General features: G+C 36.5%; 1 protein-coding gene across 1 annotated transcript; it reads left to right on the top strand.

Moving 5' to 3' along the window:
* The first annotated feature begins 13,450 nt into the window (after positions 1-13,450).
* Positions 13,451-15,866, top strand: PTH (parathyroid hormone). The gene is made up of 3 exons (XM_063095997.1): positions 13,451-13,541; positions 15,395-15,485; positions 15,605-15,866. The coding sequence occupies exons 1-3, from the start codon at positions 13,451-13,453 to the stop codon at positions 15,864-15,866; spliced, it is 444 nt and encodes a 147-aa protein (XP_062952067.1).
* Positions 15,867-26,587: the final 10,721 nt, after the last annotated feature.

The following is a 26,587-nucleotide window of genomic DNA, read 5'->3' as shown; positions in this document are numbered from 1 at the left end:
CCACGGGCTGGCCCCTAGATATTTTTTTTAAAGGGAATAGTTGATGCATGACTCCATGTTAGATTCTATAAGGTAAAGATACAAGACATTGCTTGCCTTGCTCAAAGCTCCTTTCACGTAAAGTCGCTTCCACCCACAGCCCCTGCTAAATGGACAGCAGGCCACAGGACCCCGATTGGGAGAAAGATGGCTACCTAACCTTCAGTATCTAGACTATTCGAACTGAGCAATTAAATTATTTTTGTGATTTCTTGGCATTCTGTATTATTCAGTTTTCTTACTTTCAAAAACTGGCTGACTCTCTTTACCAAATGCAGTTAGAGAATCCTCAGTTTATCTGAGGCATTGAAACCACATTTTCTGAAGAAAAGGTCCTCAAAATTCTTGCTGATGTTTTAAATACTCCACTGAATGAAGCCTGTTTAATTCTTTATCATGGTTTTCAATATCTCTTTAGCAGTAAGATAATGCAAGTTGAAAGAAGAACAGTTGTTAAGATGCAGAAAGAATTAATGAAAAATGTATCCTTTTAAGTGTCAAGGCTGTTCTTAAAAGGGACAGCATTGCTTATGAACAGGAAAAGGAATTCCAACTTGACGTGGACAATTATTATGGCACTTGCCACAATTATCTTTTCAAATGGATTTCATCCCTTTAAGAATTTGATTGTTTTATTTTATTTTATTTTTTTTTTAATTTTATTTTGTCGATATACATTGTAGCTGATTATTGCTCCCCATCACCAAAACCTCCCTCCCTGCTCCCTCCCCCCCTCCCCCCCAACAATGTCCTTTCTGTTTGCTTGTTGTATCAACTTCAAATAATTGTGGTTGTTATATCTTCTCCCCCCCCCCCCCCCGGTTTGTGTGTGTGTGTGTGTATGTGTGTGTGTGAATTTATATATTAATTTTTAGCTCCCTCCAATAAGTGAGAACATGTGGTATTTCTCTTTCTGTGCCTGACTTGTTTCACTTAATATAATTCTCTCAAGGTCCATCCATGTTGTTGCAAATGGCAGTATTTCATTCGTTTTTATAGCTGAGTAGTATTCCATTGTGTAGATGTACCACATTTTCCGTATCCACTCATCTGATGTTGGGCATTTGGGCTGGTTCCAACTCTTGGCTATTGTAAAGAGTGCTGCGATAAACATTGGGAAACAGGTATACCTTTGACTTGATGATTTCCATTCCTCTGGGTATATTCCCAACAGTGGGATAGCTGGGTCGTATGGTAGATCTATCTGCAATTGTTTGAGGAACCTCCATACCATTTTCCATAGAGGCTGCACCATTTTGCAGTCCCACCAACAATGTATGAGAGTTCCTTTTTCTCCGCAACCTCGCCAGCATTTATCGTTCATAGTCTTTTGGATTTTAGCCATCCTAACTGGGGTTAGATGGTATCTCAATGTGGTTTTGATTTGCATTTCCTGGATGCTGAGTGATGTTGAGCATTTTTTCATATGTCTGTTGGCCATTTGTATATCTTCCTTAGAGAAATGCCTACTTAGCTCTTTTGCCCATTTTTTAATCGGGTTGCTTGTTTTCTTCTTGTACAGTTGTTTGAGTCCCTTATATATTCTGGATATTAATCCTTTGTCAGATATATATTTTGCAAATATTTTCTCCCACTCTGTTGGTTGTCTTTTAACTCTTTTAATTGTTTCTTTTGCTGTGCAGAAGCTTTTTAGTTTGATATAATCCCATTTGTTTATTTTTCCTTTGGTTGCCCGTGCTTTGGGGGTCGTATTCATGAAGTCTGTGCCCAGTCCTATTTCCTGAAGTGTTTCTCCTATGTTTTCTTTAAGAAGTTTTATTGTCTCAGGGTGTATATTTAAATCCTTAATCCATTTTGAGTTGATTTTAGTATACGGTGAGAGGTATGGATCTAGTTTCATTCTCCTGCATATCGATATCCAGTTATCCCAGCACCACTTGCTGAAGAGGCAGTCCCTTCCCCAGTGAATAGGCTTGGTGCCTTTGTCAAAGATCAGATGGCAGTAAGTGTGTGGGTTGATTTCTGGATTCTCTATTCTATTCCATTGGTCAGTGTGTCTGTTTTTATGCCAGTACCATACTGTTTTGGTTCTTATAGTTTTCTAGTATAGCTTAAAGTCAGGTAGTGTTATGCCTCCAGCTTTATTTTTTTTGCTGAGCATTGCTTTGGCTATGCGTGGTCTTTTATTGTTCCATATAAATGTCTGAATAGTTTTTTCCATTTCTGAGAAAAATGTCTTTGGAATTTTGATGGGGATTGCATTGAATTTGTATATCACTTTGGGTAATATGGACATTTTCACTATGTTGATTCTTCCAACCCAAGAGCATGGAATATCTTTCCATCTTCTTGTATCCTCTCTAATTTCTCTCAGCAGTGGTTTGTAGTTCTCATTATAGAGATTTTTCACCTCCTTGGTTAACTCAATTCCTAAGTATTTTATTTTTTTGGTGGCTATTGTAAATGGGCAGGCTTTCTTGATTTCTCCTTCTGCATGTTCACTATTGGAGAAAAGAAATGCTACTGATTTTTGTGTGTTGATTTTGTATCCTGCTACTGTGCTGAAATCATTTATCAATTCCAACACTTTTTTTGTAGAGGTTTTAGGCTGTTCGATATATAGGATCATGTCATCTGCAAACAGGGACAGTTTGACTTCATCTTTTCCAATCTGGATGCCCTTTATTTCCTTCTCTTCTCTGATTGCTCTGGCTAGTACTTCCAACACTATGTTGAATAGGAGTGGTGAGAGTGGGCATCCTTGTCTAGTGCCTGTTCTTAAAGGAAAAGCTTTCAGCTTTTCCCCATTCAGGATGATATTGGCAGTGGGTTTGTCATATATGGCTTTAATTATGTTGAGATACTTTCCCTCTATACCTACTTTCCCTCTATACCTAACTTATAGAGGGTCTTTGTCATGAATGAGTGCTGAACTTTATCAAATGCTTTTTCAGCATCTATACAGATGATCATATGGTCCTTGTGTTTGAGTTTATTAATATGGTGTATCACATTTATTGATTTGCGTATGTTGAACCAACCTTGCATCCCTGGGATGAATCCCACTTGATCGTGATGAATAATTTTACGTATGTGTTGCTGTATTCTGTTTGCTAGTAATTTAGTGAGGATTTTTGCATCTATATTCATCAAGGATATCGGCCTGTAGTTTTCTTTTTTGGTTATATCTTTACCTGGTTTTGGTATCAGGATGATGTTTGCTTCATAGAATGAGTTTGGGAGATTTGCGTCCGTTTCAATCTTTTGGAATAGTTTGTAAAGAATCGGTGTCAATTCCTCTTTGAATGTTTGGTAAAATTCTGCTGTGAATCCATCTGGTCCTGGGCTTTTCTTTGTTGGGAGCCTTCTGATAACAGCTTCAATCTCCTTTATTGTTATTGGTCTGTTCAAATTTTCTACGTCTTCACGGTTCAGTTTTGGGAGCTTGTGTGTGTCCAGAAATTTATCCATTTCCTCCAGATTTTCAAATTTGTTGGCGTATAGTTGTTTATAGTAGTCTCGAATGATTCCTTGTATTTCAGATGAATCAGTTGTAATATCGCCTTTTTCATTTCTAATTTTTGTTATTTGAGTCTTCTCTCTTCTCTTTTTTGTTAGCCATGCTAATGGTCTGTCAATTTTATTTATCTTTTCAAAAAACCAACTTTTTGATTCGTTGATCTTTTGAATTGTTTTTTGGTTTTCAATTTCATTCAGTTCTGCTCTGATCTTAATGATTTCTTTCCGTCTGCTAACTTTAGGATTGGATTGTTCTTGTTTTTCTAGTTCTTTAAGGTGAAGTGTTAGGTTGTTCACTTGCCATCTTTCCATTCTTCTGAAGTGAGCATTTAATGCAATAAATTTTCCCCTCAATACTGCTTTTGCAGTATCCCACAGGTTTTGGTATGATGTATCATTGTTTTCATTAGTTTCAATAAACTTTTTGATTTCCTGCTTGATTTCTTCTTGGACCCATATGTCATTAAGTAGAATGCTGTTTAATTTCCATGTGTTTGTATAGTTTCCAGAGTTTTGTTTGTTATTAATTTCTAGTTTTAATCCATTGTGGTCTGAGAAGATACATGGGATAATTCCAATTTTTTTGAATTTATTGAGACTTGATTTGTGACCTAATATGTGATCTATCCTGGAGAATGATCCATGTGCTGATGAGAAGAATGAATATTCTGAGGTTGTTGGGTGGAATGTTCTGTAGATATCTGCCAATTCCAATTGGTCTAGAGTCTTGTTTAGATCTTGTGTTTCTCTACTGATTCTTTGCCTAGATGATCTGTCTAATATTGACAGTGGGGTGTTCAGGTCCCCTGCTATTATGGTATTAGTGTCTATTTCCTTCTTTAGGTCAAATAGAGTTTGTTTTATAAATCTGGCTGCTCCAACATTGGGTGCGTACATATTTATGATTGTTATGTCTTCTTGATGGATCAGTCCTTTTATCATTAAGTAGTGTCCCTCATTGTCTCTTTTTATGGTTTTTGGTTTAAAGTCTATTTTGTCAGATATAAGAATAGCCACTCCAGCTCGTTTTTCTTTTCTGTTTGCATGGTAAATCTTTTTCCATCCTTTCACTCTTAGTCTGTGTGAATCTTTATGGGTGAGGTGGGTCTCTTGTAGGCAGCATATAGTTGGGTCCTGCTTTTTGATCCAGTCAGCCAGTCTGTGTCTTTTAATTGGGGAATTTAAGCCTTTAACATTAAGAGTTGTTATTGAAAGGTGTTGATTTATTCCTAGCATTTTATTGGTTGTTTGGTTGTCTTAGGTGTCTTTTGTTCCTTGCTTTCTGATTTACTGTTTGGTTTCTTTGTTTGTTGGTTCCTTAGGTTGTAGATAGTGTTTTTGTTAGCTTGTTTTCTCTTCATGAATGCCATTTTTATTGTACTAGCAGGTTTAGATTTTTCTTAGGTTTTTATGGCAGTGGTAGTTATTTTTCAGGAACCAAACCCAGTACTCCCTTGAGGATTTCTTGTAAGGGTGGTCTTGTGGTAGTGAACTCCCGCAGTTTTTGTTTGTCTGAGAAATATACTATTTGCCCCTCGTTTCGGAAGAATTTGATTGTTTTATATGAATATTCCTAAATACTCATCGAGCATGGGAACAAGTGAAATCATCATGTACAGTGTTGAAAGAGAGGAGAATCAAAATTGATGACAATGTTCTTTGTCAGTGAGTAACAATTTAAAAGGTCATTGATCAAGAGATGAAATGTAATCCTGAAGAATGGGAAAGCAGTTCATGCCGTGAAAGATGGTATTATGTGCTTCAACAAATAAATTTCAAAGAGTAGTTCTCAGAGGTGTTCACTTTTTTTTTTTTTGTCTTTTTTTTTTTGTTACCGGTACTCAGCCAGTGAGTGCACCGGCCATTCCTATATAGGATCCGAACCCGCGGCGGGAGCGTCGCTGTGCTCCCAGCGCCGCACTCTCCCGAGCGCGCCATGGGCTCAGCCCCAGAGGTGTTCATTTTATAGCAGTACCTGTTCAGGAACTCAGCTCATGATAATGTTGAGCATGGTTTCTCAATGCCAAAAAAGGTGAAATTAAGTTGGATATGAAGGTATGCAGAAGGTATGTCACAATGTAATTGGAATATAAACTGTAACTGCAAGAAATCTTGAGAGCAAATTCTGCAAAATAAGAACTGTTAAGAAGAGCCATATCATCAGGAAAATATACTCAAAGAAAAAGCATATAATTTAGATACTTGTAATTTATTTCAGATAAACAACAAATATTTTTAGTACAAGTATGTCCTATGCAATATTTTTCTGTTATCTCAGTGTACATATGCATAGGTATTTAGAAATAATTCATATCTAACTGGGTGCCCCGTGTTTTTCTTTGCTAAATTTGGCAACCCTAGTAATGCCAGGATCTCAACTCAGGTTTTCTGATTCCAAATCTAGTACTTTCTGCTATGACTTTCTCTTTGGTCGATTTCATAAGATAACCAGCTTGGAGAGTATGTTTGGAATTAAGTTTCACAGTATTTTTACATACTTTATGGGTGCCCTATACATTCAGAGAATGTTTCTGGAGGGGAAATACAGACTCTCATCTCTATGCCTCTCTTTGTACCCATTAGCGCATTCTTCTGGATAGTTTTGTTGTGTTAGGCCATGGTGAAGATTCTGTTCATTGTTAACAGATGAAGTCAATAGCATTCTAGAATTAGCCCTTAGAACAGCTCTGTAACATTGTTTGAAATGCCATGCAATCAGCAAGGGGGACACAGAAAGCTACAAACTGGAAATACATCACCTTAACAGGATTCAGGAAAAGAATGTTGTTATTATTGTGATTCTAATCAATACCATTTATGCAATTAACAAAGTGCTTTCATATGCATTATTCTATATGATTCTCACAATAAGTCTAAAGAGTAGTTTATATCTATTTTTCTGTAGAAGTTAAGGTTCTGTGATGTAAAATGACTTATCTTGGGTTGTGCAGCTAATAATTGCCAAAGCTATGAGCTTTACCCATATCTTCTGCACCTGGGTTCTGAGCATTTCCGCTACAAAGTGCTCCTAGGTGGATGTAAGAACACAACTTCTAGGGCTGACTGTTGGTTTAACTTGAGTAGGAGTTCACTCTCCAATCACACTTAGCACACCTTGTTACCAACAATACAAAGAAATGCTCAGTTTTGTTTGTCTTACAATTCCTTGTGCACTTAGCAAATTCAGGATGGTTTTTTACGAGCATTATAAGTGCCTACTGCTTCAGAATTCTTTGCATTCCAGGGAGCTGGGCTGACAAATCTGGGAAGCAAAGAGCAGATTGGGCTGAGATGCTCAATACAGCCATGTTTATTATAGGGGACTCCTGGAGAGAGGGACCCATCTGAGGGGATGGACAGGGGATACTTTCCTTTCAGATTTAGATTTAACATGCATTTTTCAAATACCAATTATATGCAAAGCACTTTCACACATGATATTTTACATCTGAAAGCTCACAACTCAAAGCAGAAAGAGGATAGTATTTTACTTTGATATGTGGAATTTAAAACTCTGAAAAGTTAATATACCATAAGTGTTTTATTCTGTTTTGTTTTAAATCATGGGGAAACAAAATTCAGGATGAAGATTATGAGCAGGGAAATTGCTACTGTTTCTTGCCTGGCTGACTACAGATGTTCAACAAATCTTTGCCATATTAGGTTGAAACCATAATTTAAATTGCAGTGTTGGCATTCCTAAACTAGAAGTATGGGAACCCATATCATCTGATTTAGAGCTTCACTAATGGGAAACCAATACCACTTGCCCTACTATTTTTCCTCACTGAAAGTATTTCAAAACATAAAGGAATCAGGGTACACAGCCTACTGGCTCCAGTTGAACATTGGAAAGGAATGTGAAAAACGTTTTTTTTTTTGGTTTTTTTTTTTGTAGTATCATAAGTTACATAATAACATTCTACTAAAGGTAAAGGGAGAGTAGAGCAGAAAGGTATCTGTATAAAACGGTGAGTTACTGTATGCCTGGGATGAGATCATCTTTCTAAATACAGCAAAGAATGTCTCTGTCTTGTCACTGTGTAAACGTAGGGTGTCACTTGGGGAAGTCTTTAGATCTTTATTTGATTGAAAAGATTTCTAGTAGTGCAGATGTCTCTGCAAAATTTTCTGTGACCCAGATAAAGAATGGAAAATGTCTTTGAGTCTTTCTCATTCGAAAGTTCCCTGAGATTTAATCTACTTTCATTCTCTTTTAAAGAAGTGCAGGGAAAGAAGTAGGTTCAATTGAAAATCATCATCTCTCTTGGGCCGGCCCGTGGCTCACTCGGGAGAGTGCGGTGCTGATAACACCAAGGCCTCGGGTTTGGATCCCATATACGGATGGCCGGTTCGCTCACTGGCTGAGCGTGGTGCTCACAACACCAAGTCAAGGGTTAAGATCCCCTTACCGGTCATCTTTTAAAAAAAAAAAAAAAAAAAAAAAAATGAAAATCATCATATCTCTCAGAGAGAAAGACTCTCACGTCTTCTCCTTTTAAAACCCTCAGAACCATGCTCATGATCACAATTATTAATCCATTCATCAGGGAATGGTCCTCGGAATCCAATAATCTCTTTAAGGCCCAACCTTTCAATTACCATAATAGGATTTCCCACCCTCCTAATAGTCACAGTGGGGATCAAGCTTCTAATACATAAAACTTGGGAGACAGAATTCAATCCTTATCATCCCGCCCCTGGCCCCAAAAGTTTATGTTCTTTTCACAGGTAAATACATTCATTCCGTTCCCCAAAGTCTTAACTTGCTTCCGTCCCCAAAGTCTCAAGGTCCTATCTGCAAAATCAAAACAAGTTATCTACTTCCAAAATACAATGGTGGGATAAACATAGGGTACGTATTCCTGTTCAAATAGGGAGAAATAGGCTGAAAGAAAGGGGTAAGAAGTCCTAAACAAGTCAGAAACCCAGCAGGGCAGGCATGAAATCTCAAAGCTGGCAAATCAGGTACCTTGACTCCATGTTTGGTGTCCTCTGCATGCTGGTGTGGGGATTGGGTCCCCACGTACTCAAGCATCTCCACTCCTATGGCTTTCCTGGTCTGAGTCCATGCTTCAGCTCTCACAGGCTGGTATTGCATGATGGTAGCCCTAAAATTCTGGTGTCTCCATGGAGGTCTTGCTATCATGGTTCCACTCGGCATGGCCTTGATGTGGTTTCTCTGCTCGAACTCTGACCCCACATTTCCTCGTGGCATTGCTCTAGTGAAGAGTCTAAGCAGTGTCTCTGTCCCTGCTAAGGATCTCTTCCTGGTCCCCCAGGCTTTTCCATATACCCTTTGAAATCAGGGTGGAGGCTCCCAAGCCTCCACAACCTAGCATTCTGTGAATCTGTAGACCTAACATCATGTGGATGCAGCCAAGGCTTCCAGCTTGTATTTTCCAAAGCTGGGGGTCCTGCCACATCTGGGGCGAATTTAGCCACAGCTGGAATAGCCAAAGCATCTGGGGTGCTAGTGTGGGGAGCAGTTTCCTGAGGTGGCCCTGGGCAGCTAGCACGGGTAGGGCACTGTGGGCCTGTTTCCCAAGACTACTATGTCTCCCTAGGCTTCTGGGCCGGTGATGGAAGCATCTGCAATGTCTTCAGGGCCTTTGTTTCCCTTCTCTTGATAATCCCTTTCTTTTCTAATCTCCTTAGCAAGTGGTCACTGGGCTGCATCATTGCATTTTTCTCCTGAAAATGCTTCTGCTTCTCTACCACATTACCAGGCTGCAAATTTTCAAAATCTTTATCTTCTGCATCCCTTTTAATTATACATTCTGGCTTTACATCATGCTTTTTCTGTCATAACTCAGCTTAGGCTGTTGCAAGTAGCCATGCAGCTTCCTTAATGCTTTGGTGCCTAGAAATTCTTCTCTCAAATACCCTGGGTCAGCACCTTGAAGTTTCACATTCCATAAAATTTGGGGACATAAATAGAATGTAGCCAAGTTCCTTTCCAGTTATAGCAAGGGCGATCTTCTCCCCAGGTCATAATATGTCCCTTCTTATTTCTATCTGAGACCTCCTTAGAATGGTCTTTATAGTCCATATTTCCATATTCTGGTCACCACTATTTAACCAGTGTCTAAAATATTCCAAACCTTCCCTGGATTTTGTCTTCTAAACTCCTACCAGCAGCTAGGCTTGTTCTATCCTGCTCTTTCAAATTCTTCCAGCTTCTCCTCAACCCAGTTCTAAAGCCACTTCCACATTTTCAAGTATTTGTTACAAGAAACACCCCACTTCTCTGGTACCAGTTTTCTGTATTAGTACATTTCTGTTGCTTATATCAAAATATCTGGAACTGGGTAATTTATATAGAAATAATATTTATTGCTTATAGTTTGGAGGCTGGGAAGTCCAAGTTCCAGGGAACACATCTGGAAAAGTGACTCTACATTAATGCAGAGTGTCACATGGTGAGAATGGCAGAGCAGAGAGAGAAGATTCCCACATGCTCTCTTTTTAAAGCCTTCAGAACCATGCCCATGGCCACCATTATTAATCCATTCATTAGGGCATGGTCTTCAGAATCCAATAATCTCTTTAAGACCCCACCTTTCAATTACCATAATAGGGTTTCTCACCCTCCTAACAGTCACAGTGGGGATCAAGCTTCTAATACATAAAACTTGGGAGACACAATTCAATCCAATCCTTATCGTACTATATTGTGCACTCCAAACTTTAAGAGGGCAGATCTTCCATCAAGTGTTCTTCCAGAAAAAAAAAAAAAAAAAAAAAAAACCGCAAGGAAACTTTGAGAGTTGTTGGATTTACCTGTTACCTTGATTGTGGTATTAGTATCACAGGTGTTGGCATATGTCCAAACTCATCAAATTGTACTCATAAAATATACTCAATTTTTTGTATACCAATTATATCTGTTTTAAAAAAAGATAGGCACCATCCAATCTGTACCCAAAACATGGAATTAGGAGAGCTGTAGCTGGATTTTCCTGCTCTGAAAGTTGCTTCTTGATGCTAAGTCCTCAACAGCATACTAATTCCTACTGAACAAATAGAAGGAAAAGTATCAACCTGAAGTTAAACCTGTCATGAGGCAACAGGGCACAACTCGTGGCCCTTTATCCTTCCCAAATGTGAGGAGTCCAGTAGGTTGTCTGATCTTAGCATCAGAAAACATTAGAACGCTAAGAAAGGCTGAGCTTTTCAAAGAAACAAGCTGTGCTCAGCTCTTCTCTGTCACTGTGTCATCAACCCTCATAGCCCCTAGCCTTCTCACTCCTAAGTGATCTCCCTGTATCTAATGCCTGCTGTCCCAGAGCCTGATGACTCAGATAAACTATGTGTCAGATCTTGGCAGGTATCTCTTTTTCATGGGAAGGTCAAGTAGTCCTTTGGAAAACCTGAAGGACACAAAAATAGTCCTAGCGCACACCTGTTTAGAGTTTAGAGAGGACAAGACAAAAACTCCTTGTTGGCATACACACAATAGCCTTCCACTGTTGTTCCCAACTTACTTCTTCAGAGTCATCACCTGTGTGCCCTCTCCTTCCACCAGCATATACTCAATACGCAGGCTTCATTGCCTCCACGCCTTTGCACATGCTGATCCTTCTCTCCTTTCTCACCTTCTCTGATGGAAAACTCATATTCACCCTTGAGGACGCTGCAGCTTCTCAGTAAAACAGCTTCCATCAACTCCAGCGAAGTTTACTCATTCCCTCTTCTGTGCTTTTTTAAGCCTTTGTTCATATCTCGATGATAACACCTACCACATTATATTACAATATGTGTTAAATTTGAGGGCAGCATTCATGTCTTAATTGTCTAGTGATTAATACAATATCAGGCAGATAATAGATATTCAATGCATTTTTTAAATGAAAGATCATTGTCTGAATCGGTTATCTTATTTTTCTATAAAACTATTTTAATAATATACTTGCTTTCAGTGTGACAATTTATTCTATAAATAAGGGTAATAGGAGGAAGACAGTGGAAGTGCTAATTGCAACACTCCTGGAAGGCTGTCAATTACATCAAACTTATCCAAAGAAGTGGAAAAAATCTCAAAATCAGAATGTTAATTATGGCTTTACAATAACAATAAAAAATGTGTTTATAAAACCATTTGCATTTCCAATTCTTCTTTCTCTCAACAGAGTATAACAGAAAAATGATATACAAACATCATGTGTAGATGTTGCATCACAAGGTCTTTAAAAAGATCAAAGCAGCAGATTTTTACAGTTGAAAGGGACCTCTTGGTCATCTAGTTCAACTCCCTACTATGTATAAATCTCTATAGTATTCCTGCTAAATGCTCATGTAGCTTCTACTTGAACACTTCCAGTAAAGAGCAACTCACTACCTAAGAAGATACTTGAGGCTGGCCAGTTAGCTCAGTTGACTAGAGCATGGTGCTGATAGCATGAAGGTCCAGGGTTTGATAACTGGCCCAGTGCTTCCCCCACAAAAAAAGAAGGTACTTGATTCTTTATTTTGATAATTGTAATGTCCAAGTTGAGCCCAAATCTGCCTCCTTGTAATCTTTAGCAATTGAACCCAGTCCTTCCTTCTTAAACCACAGAGAATGCTTCTTACTCCTTATGGTAGCCCCGTAAATAATTAAACATAGCTTTACAGTCATTCCAAGTTTTTCTTTTCCAGATTTTCTATTCCAGTTTTATTCAACTGCTTCTCATATGTCATGTTTTTCAACATTTTTGCCAAACTGATTCATATCCTCAGGATATGTTCCAGTGTCTCTTAACATTTCTAAAATGGAACGTGGAGCAACACTCCGAGTGAGGTTTGTCCAATGTAGAGAACTTCCCAGAGCAGGACTCACATGTATTTCTTGTTCTAGACTCCATATAGTTACTATCCGAACTTGTGCTTGCTCTTACTTGATGTGGAGTCAAACCTCAGCAATGATTAGTAGGAAAGGGGGATGACATGAAGCCTGGATGTGGCCAGAGCTAAGAGAACTAATCCAACTCTGGAATTTGCTCTTTAGTTGGGAGGCAAGCTGCCTAAATGAGCTCTAGATATATCAAGGGTAATCAAGGGGTTTTAATAGGTGGGAACCAGGCTGTAGCAACATTTGAAATCACATAGGTGCAGCATCATGCTTCTGTTAAGTTTTGGAGCAGACCTTCAATAGACAGCTAGGGAATATGAGACTTAAGACCCAGCCCTTGGGCAAAGAGATTGCAAAGGACTTGGCAAGTTGGAGAAGACTGGTGTTCAAAAAAGAACTATGTTTCTAGGGGGAAAATGAGATAGTAAGAATTAACATGGTTCTGGAGTCATAAACATCTTTGTTGAACTCCATTTCCACTTTCCAAGCCTCAGTTTTCTCATGTGAAAATGGGGATAATAGTAGTACCTATTTTAAAAGATTGCTGTGAAGACTTAGTGGGATAATGTATGTAAAGTCTGGCATATAGTTAGTGCTTATCAAACATTATTACAGATTAAATGTATAAATAAAATGCAAGTTAAATAAATTTTAAAATAATTTCACTTTTGAAGACTTTAAAATTAATTATGAACTAAGAGCATTTTTCTCAAATTATTTTTAACACTTTCTTTAAGAAACACACCCTGTCTATTTTTTCGAAAAATGACCAAAGTGATACGGATTGGTTGTAAATGTCTTATAAAAAACATAACATATATGATTCATTATAATCCTCATAATAATTTTACCAATAGCATGGTTAAAACAAATATTATTTATTTTCAGATTTTACTTTCAAGTAAAATGATGACTTTACCATAAATCTTTGAAATCAGTCTTTTTTATAATATAAACTCAGATTCATTAATTCAGGCAGAATTTTTCTAGGTGTTACAGTTCAATATTTGTTAAAAGTCTTTGCATAAGCCCTTTTTCCAGGCCCATGCTCCTTTTCTTTCAGTACCCAATTATCTAAAACTTAAGAGGCCTGACCCAATGGGGGTGTGTATGTACTGCTTTGATCCTATAGATAAGAGACAGATTATTGGGAGTGATATTATCTCTAACAATAAAAAAGCTTCTCTTGGTGAGCAGAAGACTATATATACACAAGTCACATTTAAGGGTCTGCAGTCCCATCCTTTGGGTTTCTCAGGGTTTTTTTTTTAACATTAATAAAGCATCAGCTGCTAATACACCAGAAAGAAGAACTTGTCCTAAGTCATTGCATGGTAAGTAACCTTTAAATATTCTCTTTTAAGTTCCATGAGATTTTTGATAATTGAGTAATTATTTTATGTGTACAATTTTCTACAAATATCATGCAGTTTGTACAAGGTCAGATGTTCAGGGGTGTTGAATTATGTTCAGTTATGTTTAATCTAAAATGCCATAATACAAAATAAATTTATGCTACTAAAATACTCTTAAATTGTTTATTTTTTTAGTTGAAGACTTTCGTGATACATTGTTTTTTTAAAACTTATCTAAAACTACCAGAAAAATCATTAAAATTTGGCATAATAGCTTTGTTAGTATCTCCACTGAAATTTTGAAATAAAATAGATGGTGAATGAATATTCTGATTTAAATAATCAGTATATAGAGTTAAAATTTCATTTTTCCTGCAGAGTATCCTTACCTATGTTGTCTATTTTATGAGCTCTCATAGAGAGCTCAATGTATATTCAAATTCGAATAAACCTTCAAACAGCTTTTTAAAAAAAGTTCAATCACTGAATATTTATTCCCTTTACAAAAATAACAGTCTTTTCTAATTTTCTATACTGAGAATTGCACATAAATTTTAAGGGTGTTTTACAATCATTTTTTAGTTTTTTAAAATGTCATTCTTATAAGAAGCCTATCTCTCTATTAAGAACGAGGAAGCAAAGAAGAGGAATCTGAGGTCACTAGGTGAATGTGACAAATCTAGGATTAGACACCAACCTTCTTCCTCTCCTGTACCTACAGTGGTTGCTTCTAACATAAACCAAAAATTAAAATGTTCATTTGTTGCTTAATCATTAGCTTTATATTGCCTAGTAAAGAGAAATGAAGCAGATTACAGTGTTTTTTATGCTGCTTCTAAATGATGCAGTTTCCTCTTAAAATAGGAGCATATAGCCACTTTGTGGATGTTAAAAGGTAGAACACTGAGGATTTAAGGAAAAGCACTTCTATAATTAATAACAGCCTTTGCAATTATTGAAGTACAGATTAAGGCAAGAATATTCTATACTGATATGAAGACTTTATGAGCAAAAGAGGAAAGAGTTAAAAATTATACTAAAACATAATTGTTAATAAAATAAGTTGAAGAAATAAGACACAGACATGCATTTTATTTAAGCAGAAGCTCAGAATCCATATAACAAGTAATTAATTAGATGATTTTTAAATACTTTGACACATTTTTTTTAATGCTATGAGAAATGTGCATTAATTCAGTAAAAATCTCTAAATCAGATCCTATCAATTGGGCATTTATGGTTATTATTGCAGGGCCTGAGACGAAGTTTCCTTAAATAAAGTGTTAATTTACCTAATTAAGAGAATTAGCCATTTTCAAGCAGATTGTAAGCATTTAGGCATGACCAACATAAAATATGGAAGGAAATTATCAAAAATAAGCTCTTTCATTATTCTTGTAGTCTAAAATTCATGTATCAAAACTTGCACAAGAAATCTCAAAAGATACCTAAGAGTAAAACTAATTTATTTAATTCCTAAGTTAAATTATATATAATGTGTATATGTAATGTAGACTAATGTATTTGTAAAGAGGCTGATCCCAAAAGCTACTCATGAAAACCAATTTTTTACTGTCATAATCTCTGAGTAGTTGTATGCTTATAAATGTAAACTATTATAAGTTTATTATATAGTTTGGAATATTAAAAATATTTTTAAATATCTCCATTTTGCTTATCCTTTTAGTGAAGATGATGTCTGCAAAAGATATGACTAAAGTAATGATTGTCATGTTTGCAATATCTTTTCTTACTAAATCGGATGGAAAACCTATTAAGTAAGTACCGTAGCCTATTCTGCACGGGGAGGGCATGGGAATTGGATTTTTAAGGTTGGCTTTGTGATTTGGAAGTTAGGAGCTAATAGAATGGCCCTCTCTGTTTCTGTTCTTCCCAGGAAGAGATCTGTGAGTGAAATAGAGCTTATGCACAACCTGCGCAAACATCTGAACTCAATGGAGAGGTTGGAATGGTTGCGTAAGAAGCTGCAGGATGTGCACAATTTTATTCCCATTGGAGCTCTTCTACCTGCCAGAGAAGGTGGTTCCCAGAGGCCCCGAAAAAAGGAGGACAATATCTTGGTTGACAGCCATCAAAAAAGTCTTGGAGAGGCAGACAAAGCTGATGTGAATGTATTAATTAAAGCTAAATCCCAATGAAGACAGATATGGTCGGAGTACTGCTCTAGACAGCATAGGGCAATGATATTACATGCTGCTAATTTTTCTAAGCTCTATTAAGATTACCAAGTGCCAATAGTTCTAATATTACCAGACTATACATGTTGCAATGATAGCTGCAATTTTAACTGATTATTTTGATTCCACTTTCATTCATTGAAGATCTCTTTTAGTTATTCTATTTCTATTGTTTATTCTTTTTAAAGTATGTTATTGCATAACTCATAAAAGACTAAAATCTAACTTTTTAATCTCTCCCTCACCTTATAATGCAAAATAAAAATTTAATGGTTATGATTTTAAATAAATAAAGTACTCATATTTCTCACTTGTTACAAGTATATCTTTTTGGTTATGACTGACATCTATATGTTTAAATTGATCATACTAGATAAAACAATGCAAAATGTTTTTTTAAATTGCATTTCACATTTCGATATTTTGAACATCATCCTTTTCATTCATCATCCACCATATATTAAACAAGCAAGGTACAGTCCCCAAATTCTCACTAGCTAGATACTGCTGTCCTCTTCACTTCAGGAAAGAAAATGAAATGCTCAGCAAAAAAGGGCAGAAAGTGGGGCCGAGCCTGTGGCGCACTTGGTAGAGTGCTGCGCTGGGAGCGCGGTGATGCTCCCGCCGCGGGTTCGGATCCCATATAGGAATGGCCAGTGTGCTCACTGGCTGAGTGCTGGTCACGAAAAAGACAAAAAAAAAAAAAAAAAAAAAAAAAAAAAAAAAAAAAGGGCAGAAAGTGGTCTGAAACTAGAACAAAAAAGCATTTGTCCCTACATAAGCCCACTGATAATATTTCTAGTCTGGACCCCAGATTTCAAGGAATAGGATTTTTGTATTTATTAGAAGATAACTTTATTCATTCTTTTGTCATTTGACAAACATCTATTTAGTGGTCATTATTTGTCATGTACTATATTAGGCACTGGACATACAATGGTAAACAAAACAAACATGGCTCTTGTCTTCATGTACCCTACAATTTAGTGAGGAAGTCCGACATTAATTCATTATTAACTTTGATAAGTGCTGTGTAAGAAAAGTACAAGATACTGCAGGAGTGTAAAATACAGAGTCCCAATCTATTTAGATCAGTGCTCTCCAGCAGAACTTTCTGTGATGATGGAAAAGTTTTATATTCTGTGCTGTCCAGTATAGAAATCACATGTACATTTATTTAAAATGTGGTGAGTGTTATTAATGACCAATTTTTAAATTAACTTTAGTTTAAATGTAAATAGCCACATATGGCTAGTGACCACTATATTAAACAGTATAGATCAATCTCAAGATGATCCAACTGAATCAGAAAGATGAATAAGAGGTAATTAAGTGAACAGGAGTCGAAGAGTCTTCCAGATAGGTGGTATAACATGTGCAAAGGCCCTGAGTGGGAGGGAGCATGCTGTAATGCTAGAAACTGGGATTACAAAGATGAATAATATCCCATCCCTGGCCTCAAAGAGTTCATGTAAGCAAGTAAATACAACACAAATGCAAAATACTATGAGATACACAGAGGTGGGAGTGGATCACCTGGTGGAAGGAACAGTTGAGATGGGACTTCACTGGTAATTGAACTTCGCAAATAGAAGATATTAACAAATTTCTGGCATCCTGGTGGAATCAGTCAGGCTTTGGTTTAAGTGCATAGAACAGAATCTACTTTTAACAGAAAGGGATGCATCACAAGATAATTGAGAATGATAAAGAAAACACTCGAGGTCTAATTTTGAGGAAAGACTGAAAGCCACCAAGGGAGCTGTTCTCTCTTCTATCAGTAACTGCCTGGATATTATCTTGAGACTGTCCTGATCAGGAGGCAGCTGCTTACTGCTGCTGTTCCAGAAACACATTGTATCTGCTCGATCCACTCCAACAAAAACTGATGTCCAGTACTCTGCCTCTTGACATTTAGTCAGGGCCTTATCACTGGAAACTTTGCTATTTACATGGCAAAATGAGACCCCGCCCAACAATGCTTGCCAGCAGGAAGGGAGTAGTGGCAGAATCACCTGATTTCTGCCTGTTCAGTCTCACAGGAGTGCATATGATTGGCTGAACCTAAATCTCTTCCAGAACGTTCGCTGCAGAGATGTCTGGGAAATGTAGTTTTTAGCTTTCCAGCCTAGGTAATACAAGAATGCACACTAGAGGGTGATGTGGACAGTACCTCCAACTCCGTGGTAGCACCCCCTGTCACGGTGAGTATTCTTGAATATGTCCCCTTATGGAACTGTGTAAGAATTTCTTTGGGATGTTTACCCAGAAGTGGAATCATAGATATATAAACAAGTTTCACAAGATTGCTTGTGAAACATAGATACAGTTTATACTCCTTCCAGCAGAGCTAAGCATTCCAGTTGCCTATTTCCACCTATAGTTTGGAATTATATGCCTTTATAAAAAGTTTTGCCATATTGATGCCAAGTGGCAGGTCGTTGTTTTAATTTGCATGTCTCTGATTACTAGTGAGATTGAAATTCTCTCTACAAATATTGGCCATTTGGGCTTCTCTGTCTGTGAACTGCTTATTTATATCCTTTGCCAATTTTTCTGTTGGTTTCTGGCCCTGTTGATTTTGAAGATTTTGTCCATTCTAATACAAATTTCTTATTGGTTTTAAATGTCACAAATATTTTCTCTCAGTGTGTCATGTATTCGCTAACACTTTGCTTAATTTTCTTTCTTTTTTTTACAATGTTTTATTTATTTTATTTTTTAATTTATTTTTTCATTGTATATGTTTGTGGGGTACAGTTTGTTTCAGTTCATGCATATATCGTATAATGACCCAGTCAGAATAGTTAGCATATCTGTCACCTGAACATTTATCATTTCTTTGTTTTTATAACATATGCTTAATTTTAATGGACTCAAATACTTAATTTTTCTTTTCCTATTGTTTGTATTTGAGGGGGGTATCTTGTTGAAGAAGTCTTTCCCCAACTGTAGGTCACAAAGTTCTCTCATATCTGCTTTAGAGTTTTACCTTTCACTTGTATTTATTTGTTTGGAGTCTAATTTTGTAACAAAAAGTTATGCTTAGATTTTATTTATTTATTTTTCATATGGATGGCCAGTGTTCCAAACACCATATATAACACCATATATCAAGCAATTCATTATTTCTTCATTGCTTCTTAGAAACATTTAAGAAAATCACATCTTAGGTTCCCAGGTAAATATAGGTTTATTTTTTTCTTTAATTTGGGGGTGGGGAGGCTGTGGGTGCAGCCTGAAAATTGCTCAGTTGTGCCCCTTGAATCAACTTTTGGTCCATGCAATGTCAGTCCCAAATGGAGGCCCACAAGTCCCTTCTCCCTGATTTTCCCTCCATCTGTTGACTTAATCCTTGGACACTGTGTCCTTCTGAATGTCTCCAGCCCTATGATTCTCCTCCCCATGTGGCCCATGCACAGAAAACCTTCCTTCCCAAGTCCTCAGGGTTTGAGCCTATGAATATCCAACCCAGACACTCTTCAGAAACCAGTTCTTGGTTATATCCTGAAGCAACAATTCATGGAAGTAGCCCCTGGAAAACACGCAAGAGGAAGAAACAAAACTCACCCTTAAACTGTGGGCCTCTTGGGTCTAGTTCAATCTCATCCTGAGTAAAGACCAGTATTTAGAATTAAGTCAGGTTTTAAAATCAATTATTTATTTTTGCAGTTCTAATCCTAAGGCTTGTTTTTTAGTGAAACAAATTGGATAGTTTTCTCAACCTTATAAACTCCTGGTAATGTGGAACTTGGGAGTGGATGATCCAGCATTTTGATCCCATATACTCTTCTGTTTGGACAGAGATCACATGTCTCACTGAGAGGACTGTGGACTAATTGTAACATCTTCAGCACAGATCTGTAGCTTCCTTGGCACAGATCTTCATGAGTTGCATGTTCTCGCCCTTTCTTAGAAGCCCAGGTTAGAAGAGTGGGCATAGAGGCTCCAAAATAGACACACTCTGAAGGTGCGTATATTGAAACCATCACAGGTATTGAAAAATGAAATGGCTTTTAGGTCACGGTTCAGGAAAATCTCCACCTTCTACAAGTTTGGGTCAACATGGAAAATCCCAGTTTCTATGCTGGCAATGACTTCACATACTCCCTTGAGGCTCACAACCAGAACCTTGGATATGAAAAAACCAGGAAAGGTCCTTCATGACATGCAAATTGCCTGCAAACACCCATAGCCCATTCCACTGTTCCTTTCACTTTCACCTCCCAATAGTGTCAGCCAGAGATAAAGCAAGAGGACCCCAGGATACAAGCAGCAGAGATGAATGTCCTATCATTCTCTAATAGTCTCATATGGACCACCACATCTGATGCTGCACAGCTCATTAGAAAATATGAGGAAGTCATTGTCTGTGGCTGGATCCAAAGTCATACTCACATAGAACATCAGCATCCAACAACATATATTCAGCACAGGCAAATTACTTTGATCTCACCCACTAGCTTCCCCAGGGCCATGTTGGTCTGAATCTTCTGGATCCAAGAAATGTCACGATAATGGGAACAAGTGAGAAAGCTATCCTTTTTCTCCCTCTCCAAATGCCTTAGACAGATAAAGCAGCAGTTGGGTCGCAGAATGTCAAACAAGGATCTTTGAAATAATTCAGGCAGATGGGACATGTCAATTCTTTTCTAAGTTTTTCTGCCATGGCCACCATTTCAATGTAGCTATTCTAGATTTTGTGCTCCTCTTGGGTACTGAAACTTCTTAATTGGATTCTGGACTTCTCACAAAGGTATTTTGCTCTCTATATTAATGTTAAATTGATGTTTGTGGGAGTACGAGGGCTGGGACTTCCTATTCCGTCATCTTGCTTTTGTCACTAGCATGTCTATTTTTGAGCTCTATTTGTTTATTGTATTCTACTGACGTATGTGTCTGTTCCTGAAATAGAAATAAAGTATATACACAAACACATTCTTCTTTATAGACCTTTATTCTACCATATCTGTTTTACAATGAATTTGTTGAGCTCTCTTGTAAAAAAATCCAGCTGCAATTTTGATTGGGATGGTAATAAATTACATATTAGTTTTAGGAAGAATTATCATCTTTACTATATCATCCTATTCATCAGCATAGTGAGAGTCTTCATTTATTCTTATTTCCTTTTATGCCTTTTAAATAGTTCAAATTTTCTTTGGAAACATCTTGTGTATCCTTTGTTAATTGCTAAATAGTATATAGTTATGTGGCTATTGTGAAAGGTATCTACATTTTTATTATATTTTCTAGTGGGTTATTTTTGGTAGAGAAGAACATTATTCATTTTTCTTAGAGTATTATCCAGTACCTCTAATACTTTGTTAATGAGTGATGATATTGGGTTTCCTTATCATATTCTTGACCTTAATGGGAAAGTGTCTATAATTTCTTAAAAAGAGAATGGCCCATAACACATTGATGTTTTCAAAGAAACCTTTTGAAATTAGAAAAGGATATTGAACTTTATAAAATACTTTTTCTCTAAACATATGTAATTTTATTTTTAATCCATTAATGTGATAAATTAAATATTTGTTATGCCTGGGCTTGTTAGTCCATTATTATGTCGCTATAACAGAATATCTGTGACTGGGTAATTTATAAAGAAAAGATATTTATTTGGCTCACAATTTTGTAGGCTGGAAAGTCCACAACTGGGCAACTGCATCTGGTGAGGGCCTCACGCTGCTTCCACTCATGGTGGAAAGCTGAAGGGGAGCGGGTGTGTGCAAGAGATCACACGGCAAGAAAGGAAGCAAGAGAGAAGGAGAAGGGTGCCAGGCTCTTTTAACAACCAGCTCTCACAGGAACTGATAGAGCAGGACCTCACTCACCCCCGAGGGAGGACATTAATCTATTTGTGAGGGATAACCATGACCCAAACACCTCCCACTAGCCCCCACCTCCCAACACTGCCATGTTGGGAATTTAATTTCAACATGAATTTTGGAAGGGCATACATATCCAAACTATAGCACGAGATAAAATCTGCTTAATATTGATATATTTTTACTTTTTAAAGTAGTAAAGTTTATTGTACATGCAAAAGCATGTATCAAACATTCAAGTAGATTTTTAAGAAAAAAAAGAAAATTTATTACTCACTACTCAGATTATGAAATAAAATATTGCCAGAACTTTAGAAATTCCTTGTAATCCCTTCCTTGATCATACTCCCTCCTTCATTCCCACATTCTTATTTTTATGTTTATCACTATTCCCTTGCTTTACTTTATAGTTTAACCACACATACAAGTATGTATCCCTTGAATAGACTGAATAGTCTAATATTATTTTTTCAAATGTTTGCATTTGCAAAACATGGGCTCTGTCTTTTCAGCCTGTGATATCCATTTTCTTACTGTTCACCATGGCTTCATATTTCTAGATTTTTACCAGTCAGCATGCCATTTAAAGGTACTAATCTCCGAAATGGTTAGGGTAAACAAATTGCTGTAACAAATGATCCCAAGTATATATCCACCTAAATTAAATAGAAGTTTATTTCTTAGTCACATGACATACTTGAATGTTATATTACTGGGCAGGTGAATAGGTGAACAGGGTGGCTGGGAACTCTACTTCTACCATGTAAACCTAGGGTTGTTTTCATTCTAGTTAGCTGGAAGTGGAAAATGTAGGAATATTATATGGGAAGTTTTTATGAACCAGGCCTGAAAAAGGTGACATCATCTCTTCACATTCTGTTGACTGTAATATAGTCATGTAACTACACCTAATATTGTAAAATGGGGGAGAAGAAGCTGGGAAATGTAGTCTCTGGCTGGGTAGATACTTGTCAGTGACACTGGCTAGCTGCCAAAGGAAAAGAAAAAAGGATACTTCTCGGTGACAATTCTACACTAGGAAAGCAAAGGTTAGCAAGCTAGACATCTTAGCCACAATTCTTAACATATATATACATATATATATTAAATTTAAGTTTGACTTAAAGTTTTCTCTGGACATAGTGAATTGTAATCTACTTGATATATAAACAGACTGTAACCTACTCTTCTAATGAGTAGCTGAGTCTCAGCTAATCACAGCAGCCAAACTTTAGTCAACCATGAGCAGCCAACTGTTAAAACCAGGTTCAAATAAGGCAAACACCTAGCTGTAACCAATCCACCTGTTTCTGTACCTCACTTCTATTTTCTGTACTTTACTTTTCTCTTTCTATCCATAAATGTTAACCAACTATGTGGCATCCCTGGAGTCACTCCAAACCTACTCGTTCTGGGGGATGCCCAATTCACAAATCGTTCTTTGCTCAATTAAACTCTGTTAAGTTTAGCTTATCTAAAGTTTTTCTCTTAACTTTAGAGAGAGAGAGAGAGATACACAGTTAGATACATAGATATAGACATACAATGGTACTTCAAAAAGTTCATTGAAAGATAGAATTAAAAGATAAAAATAGAATTAAAATCTTTTCATGAACTTTTTGAAGTATTCTCATATGTATGTGTTCTTAAAAATTTTGTTTGATGGGCTGCTGGTTATCTCAGTTGGTTAGAGCACAGTGTTGACAACACCGAGGTCAAGGATTTGGATCCCCATACCAGCCAGCTGCCAAAAACAAAAAAACAAAAATTGTCTGGTTTTGAACAAAATGTAATTATACCGTATTTATTGTTTTTCACTTTGCTCTTTTTACTTAATATTGTGAGATTTATCTCTATTGATGTATGTAGCTTTGGTTATTTCAATTGTTGCATTTCATCAACAAGTATATTTCAGTTTATTTATGCATTTCCTCTTATGAATATTTGGGTTGTTTTCAGTTTTTGGATATTACTAACAGTGAACATTCTTTTACATATCTCTTACACCTGTAAGGAATTTTTAGGATATGTACCTAGGAATGAGATTGCTGATTCTTAGAGTATGAGCATGTTTAATTTTGCTAGCAGGTACCAACTTATTTTGCAACGTGGTTGAAGCGGTTTATATCTCCTGTCCCCAGCAGTGTATAAAAGTTCTACTTGCTCCACATTCTTGCCAATACCACATATTGGGAGACTTAGAAGATATTTGTCAACCTGCTAGGCATATCATTGTTGTTTTAATTTTATTTTCCAGGTTACTTGTGTGGTTTATCATCTTTTCATATATTTATTAACCCTTCAGCTTTCTTCTTCTGTGAAGTGTCTGTTCGATGCCTTTTTCCTTTTCCTTTTCCAGGCTGTTTGTCTTTGATATTGATCTATAAGCATTCTTTATATATTCTGAAAACTAATCTTTTGTCAGTTATCTGTATTGCAAATATATTTTTCCACTTTGTGTCTTTATCTCTTTTTTAATAGTATCTTTTGATTAATGGAAATTGTTAATTTTAATGTAGTCAAAATTCTTTATCTTTTATAGTTAGTGCATTGTCTACTTTAAGAACTCATTCGTTACCTTGAGGTAATAAAGGTAATTTTCCTATATTATATTCTAGGAGCTTTTTTATTTTGCCTCTTACATTTAGGTAAATAACCCATCTGGAACTGGTTTTTGTGTAGGTGTGAGGTAGAAGTTCTTTAATTTTTTTTTCAGTTTATTTAGTTACATTATTTATTGAAAAGATGTGCTTTTCTGCACTTCTCTGCAATGCCACCTGTGTTGTAAATCATGAATCTACATATGCTTGAAAGTATTTTTGAGCTTTCTATGCTACTACATTAGTCTTTTTGTCTTTCCTTATGCTGATACCAGACTGTCTTAAATCTATAGTTTTACATAAGGTTTTGGTATTTGGTGGGGCACTTAATCATACATTGTTCTTCCTCTTAATGAATGTTTAGATTATTCTTTACCCTTTCCATTTTTATGTATCCATATAAGATTCAGTTTGCTAAATTTGTGTCCTACTCCACACGTGCGCAAAAAGACTTATTGTTTTTGATGAATCCTATAGATCAATTTTCAAAAAACTGATATCTTTATAATTATAGTTATTAGGGTCTCTTTAATTTCTCTCAATAATGTTTTTCATATGTACTTTTGAAATTTTTATGTTGCATACCAAATTTATTTATTTTTATTGAAACATAACTGATATTACATATTTGTGGGGTACAGAGTTGACTATCAATACTTGAGTACAATATGTGATGATCAAATCAAGTTAATTAGGACATTCATCATTATAAAACATAATCATTCTTTGTTACCATTAAACAATTTCTTGCTAAACCCCTATATTAGTCCATTTGTGCTGCTTGTAAGAAAGTACCTGGAACTGGGTAATTTGTGAAGAAAATGAAATTTATTGTTTATAGTTTCTGAGGCTGAGAAGTCCAAAGTCCAGGGGACACAGCTGGTGAAGGCCTTGGTGGTGGAAACAGTGACAGCAGGGTATCACACTGTAGAAACTGGTGGAGCAGAGAGCCTGATCTCCTCATTCACTCTCCTTTTAAAGCCTTCCAAACCATGCCCATGACCACCATTTTTAAACCATTCACTAGGCACGGTCCTCAGAATCTAATCACCTCTTCAAGGCCCCACCTTGCAGTTACCATAATAGGATTTCCAACCCTCTTAACAGTCACAGTGGGATTGATGGATTGTATGGTAGTTCTATCTGCAGTTGTTTGAAGAACCTCCGTACTGTTTTCCATAATGGCTATACTTACAGTCCCACCAAAAGTATACAAGTGTTCCTCTTTCTTCACGTCATCACTAGAATTTGTTGTTCTTTATCTTTTGTGAGGTAACTCAATGTGGTTTTGATTTGCATTTCCCTAAAGATTAGTGATATTGAACACTTTTTAAATACCTGTTGGCCATTTGTATGTATTCATTTGAGAAATGTCTATTCAGCTCTTTTGCTCATATTTTAATTGGATTATTTGTTTTTTGTTTGTTTGTTTGTTTCTAAGTTGTTTGAGTTCCTTGTATATTCTGGATATTAATCCCTTGTTGAATGTATAGTTTGCAAATATTTCCTCCCATTCTGTATGCTGTTTTTTCACTCTGTTGTTTCCTTTACTGTGAAGAAGCTTTTTAGCTTGATATAATCCATTTTGTTTCTTTTTCCTTTTGCTTTCTGTGCTTTTGAGGTCTTATTCATAAAGGCATACCAAATTTAGAATTGGGAAATTTCACTTGTACATTTTCAATTTCCAGAATTATTTTTTAAAGAAAACTAGAACAGAATGATTATCAGAAATGGGATCCAGGTCTGGCTGGTCGGCTCACTTGGGTGCTCACAGGTGCCAGAGGATCAGCCTTTATGTGCACATCCAGGTGGAGCAAAAAATTACAAATGTTCTTTTTGTCAGTGGAGCCCTATTATCTTATACATGAATCCTATACCTTATGGCCCAGATCAAACATCCTCCTTTTCTTCCCCCTTTCCTGCATCATCGTCATCTCTTCAGTTAGAAGTAATCTTTATCTCTCACCTCCCATAGCACATTACTTCTATCTCCTTATGACCCAACTTGTTTTCCTTCCGTTATTTAATTATACATCTCATTTTTTTTCAGTAGGATATCTATTTTAATAATGTATCTCTCTTAGTATTCTTCACAGGGTCATGGTCAATAAATATGTTTGATGAACAGGGCTTTGAGTTCTTTTTGTGTATGTGATTTTCCTGTTCCTGCCAATAGGTGGCAGTGCTCAAACTTTATAGTACAAAGAAATTCCAGGCTTTAAAAATTACATAGGATTCTGGGTCTGTG

The sequence above is a fragment of the Cynocephalus volans genome, chromosome 4 (genome assembly GCF_027409185.1).
Source record: "Cynocephalus volans isolate mCynVol1 chromosome 4, mCynVol1.pri, whole genome shotgun sequence".
NCBI classification, from domain to species: Eukaryota; Metazoa; Chordata; class Mammalia; order Dermoptera; family Cynocephalidae; genus Cynocephalus; species Cynocephalus volans.
This window is presented reverse-complemented; position numbering and strand designations above follow the sequence as displayed.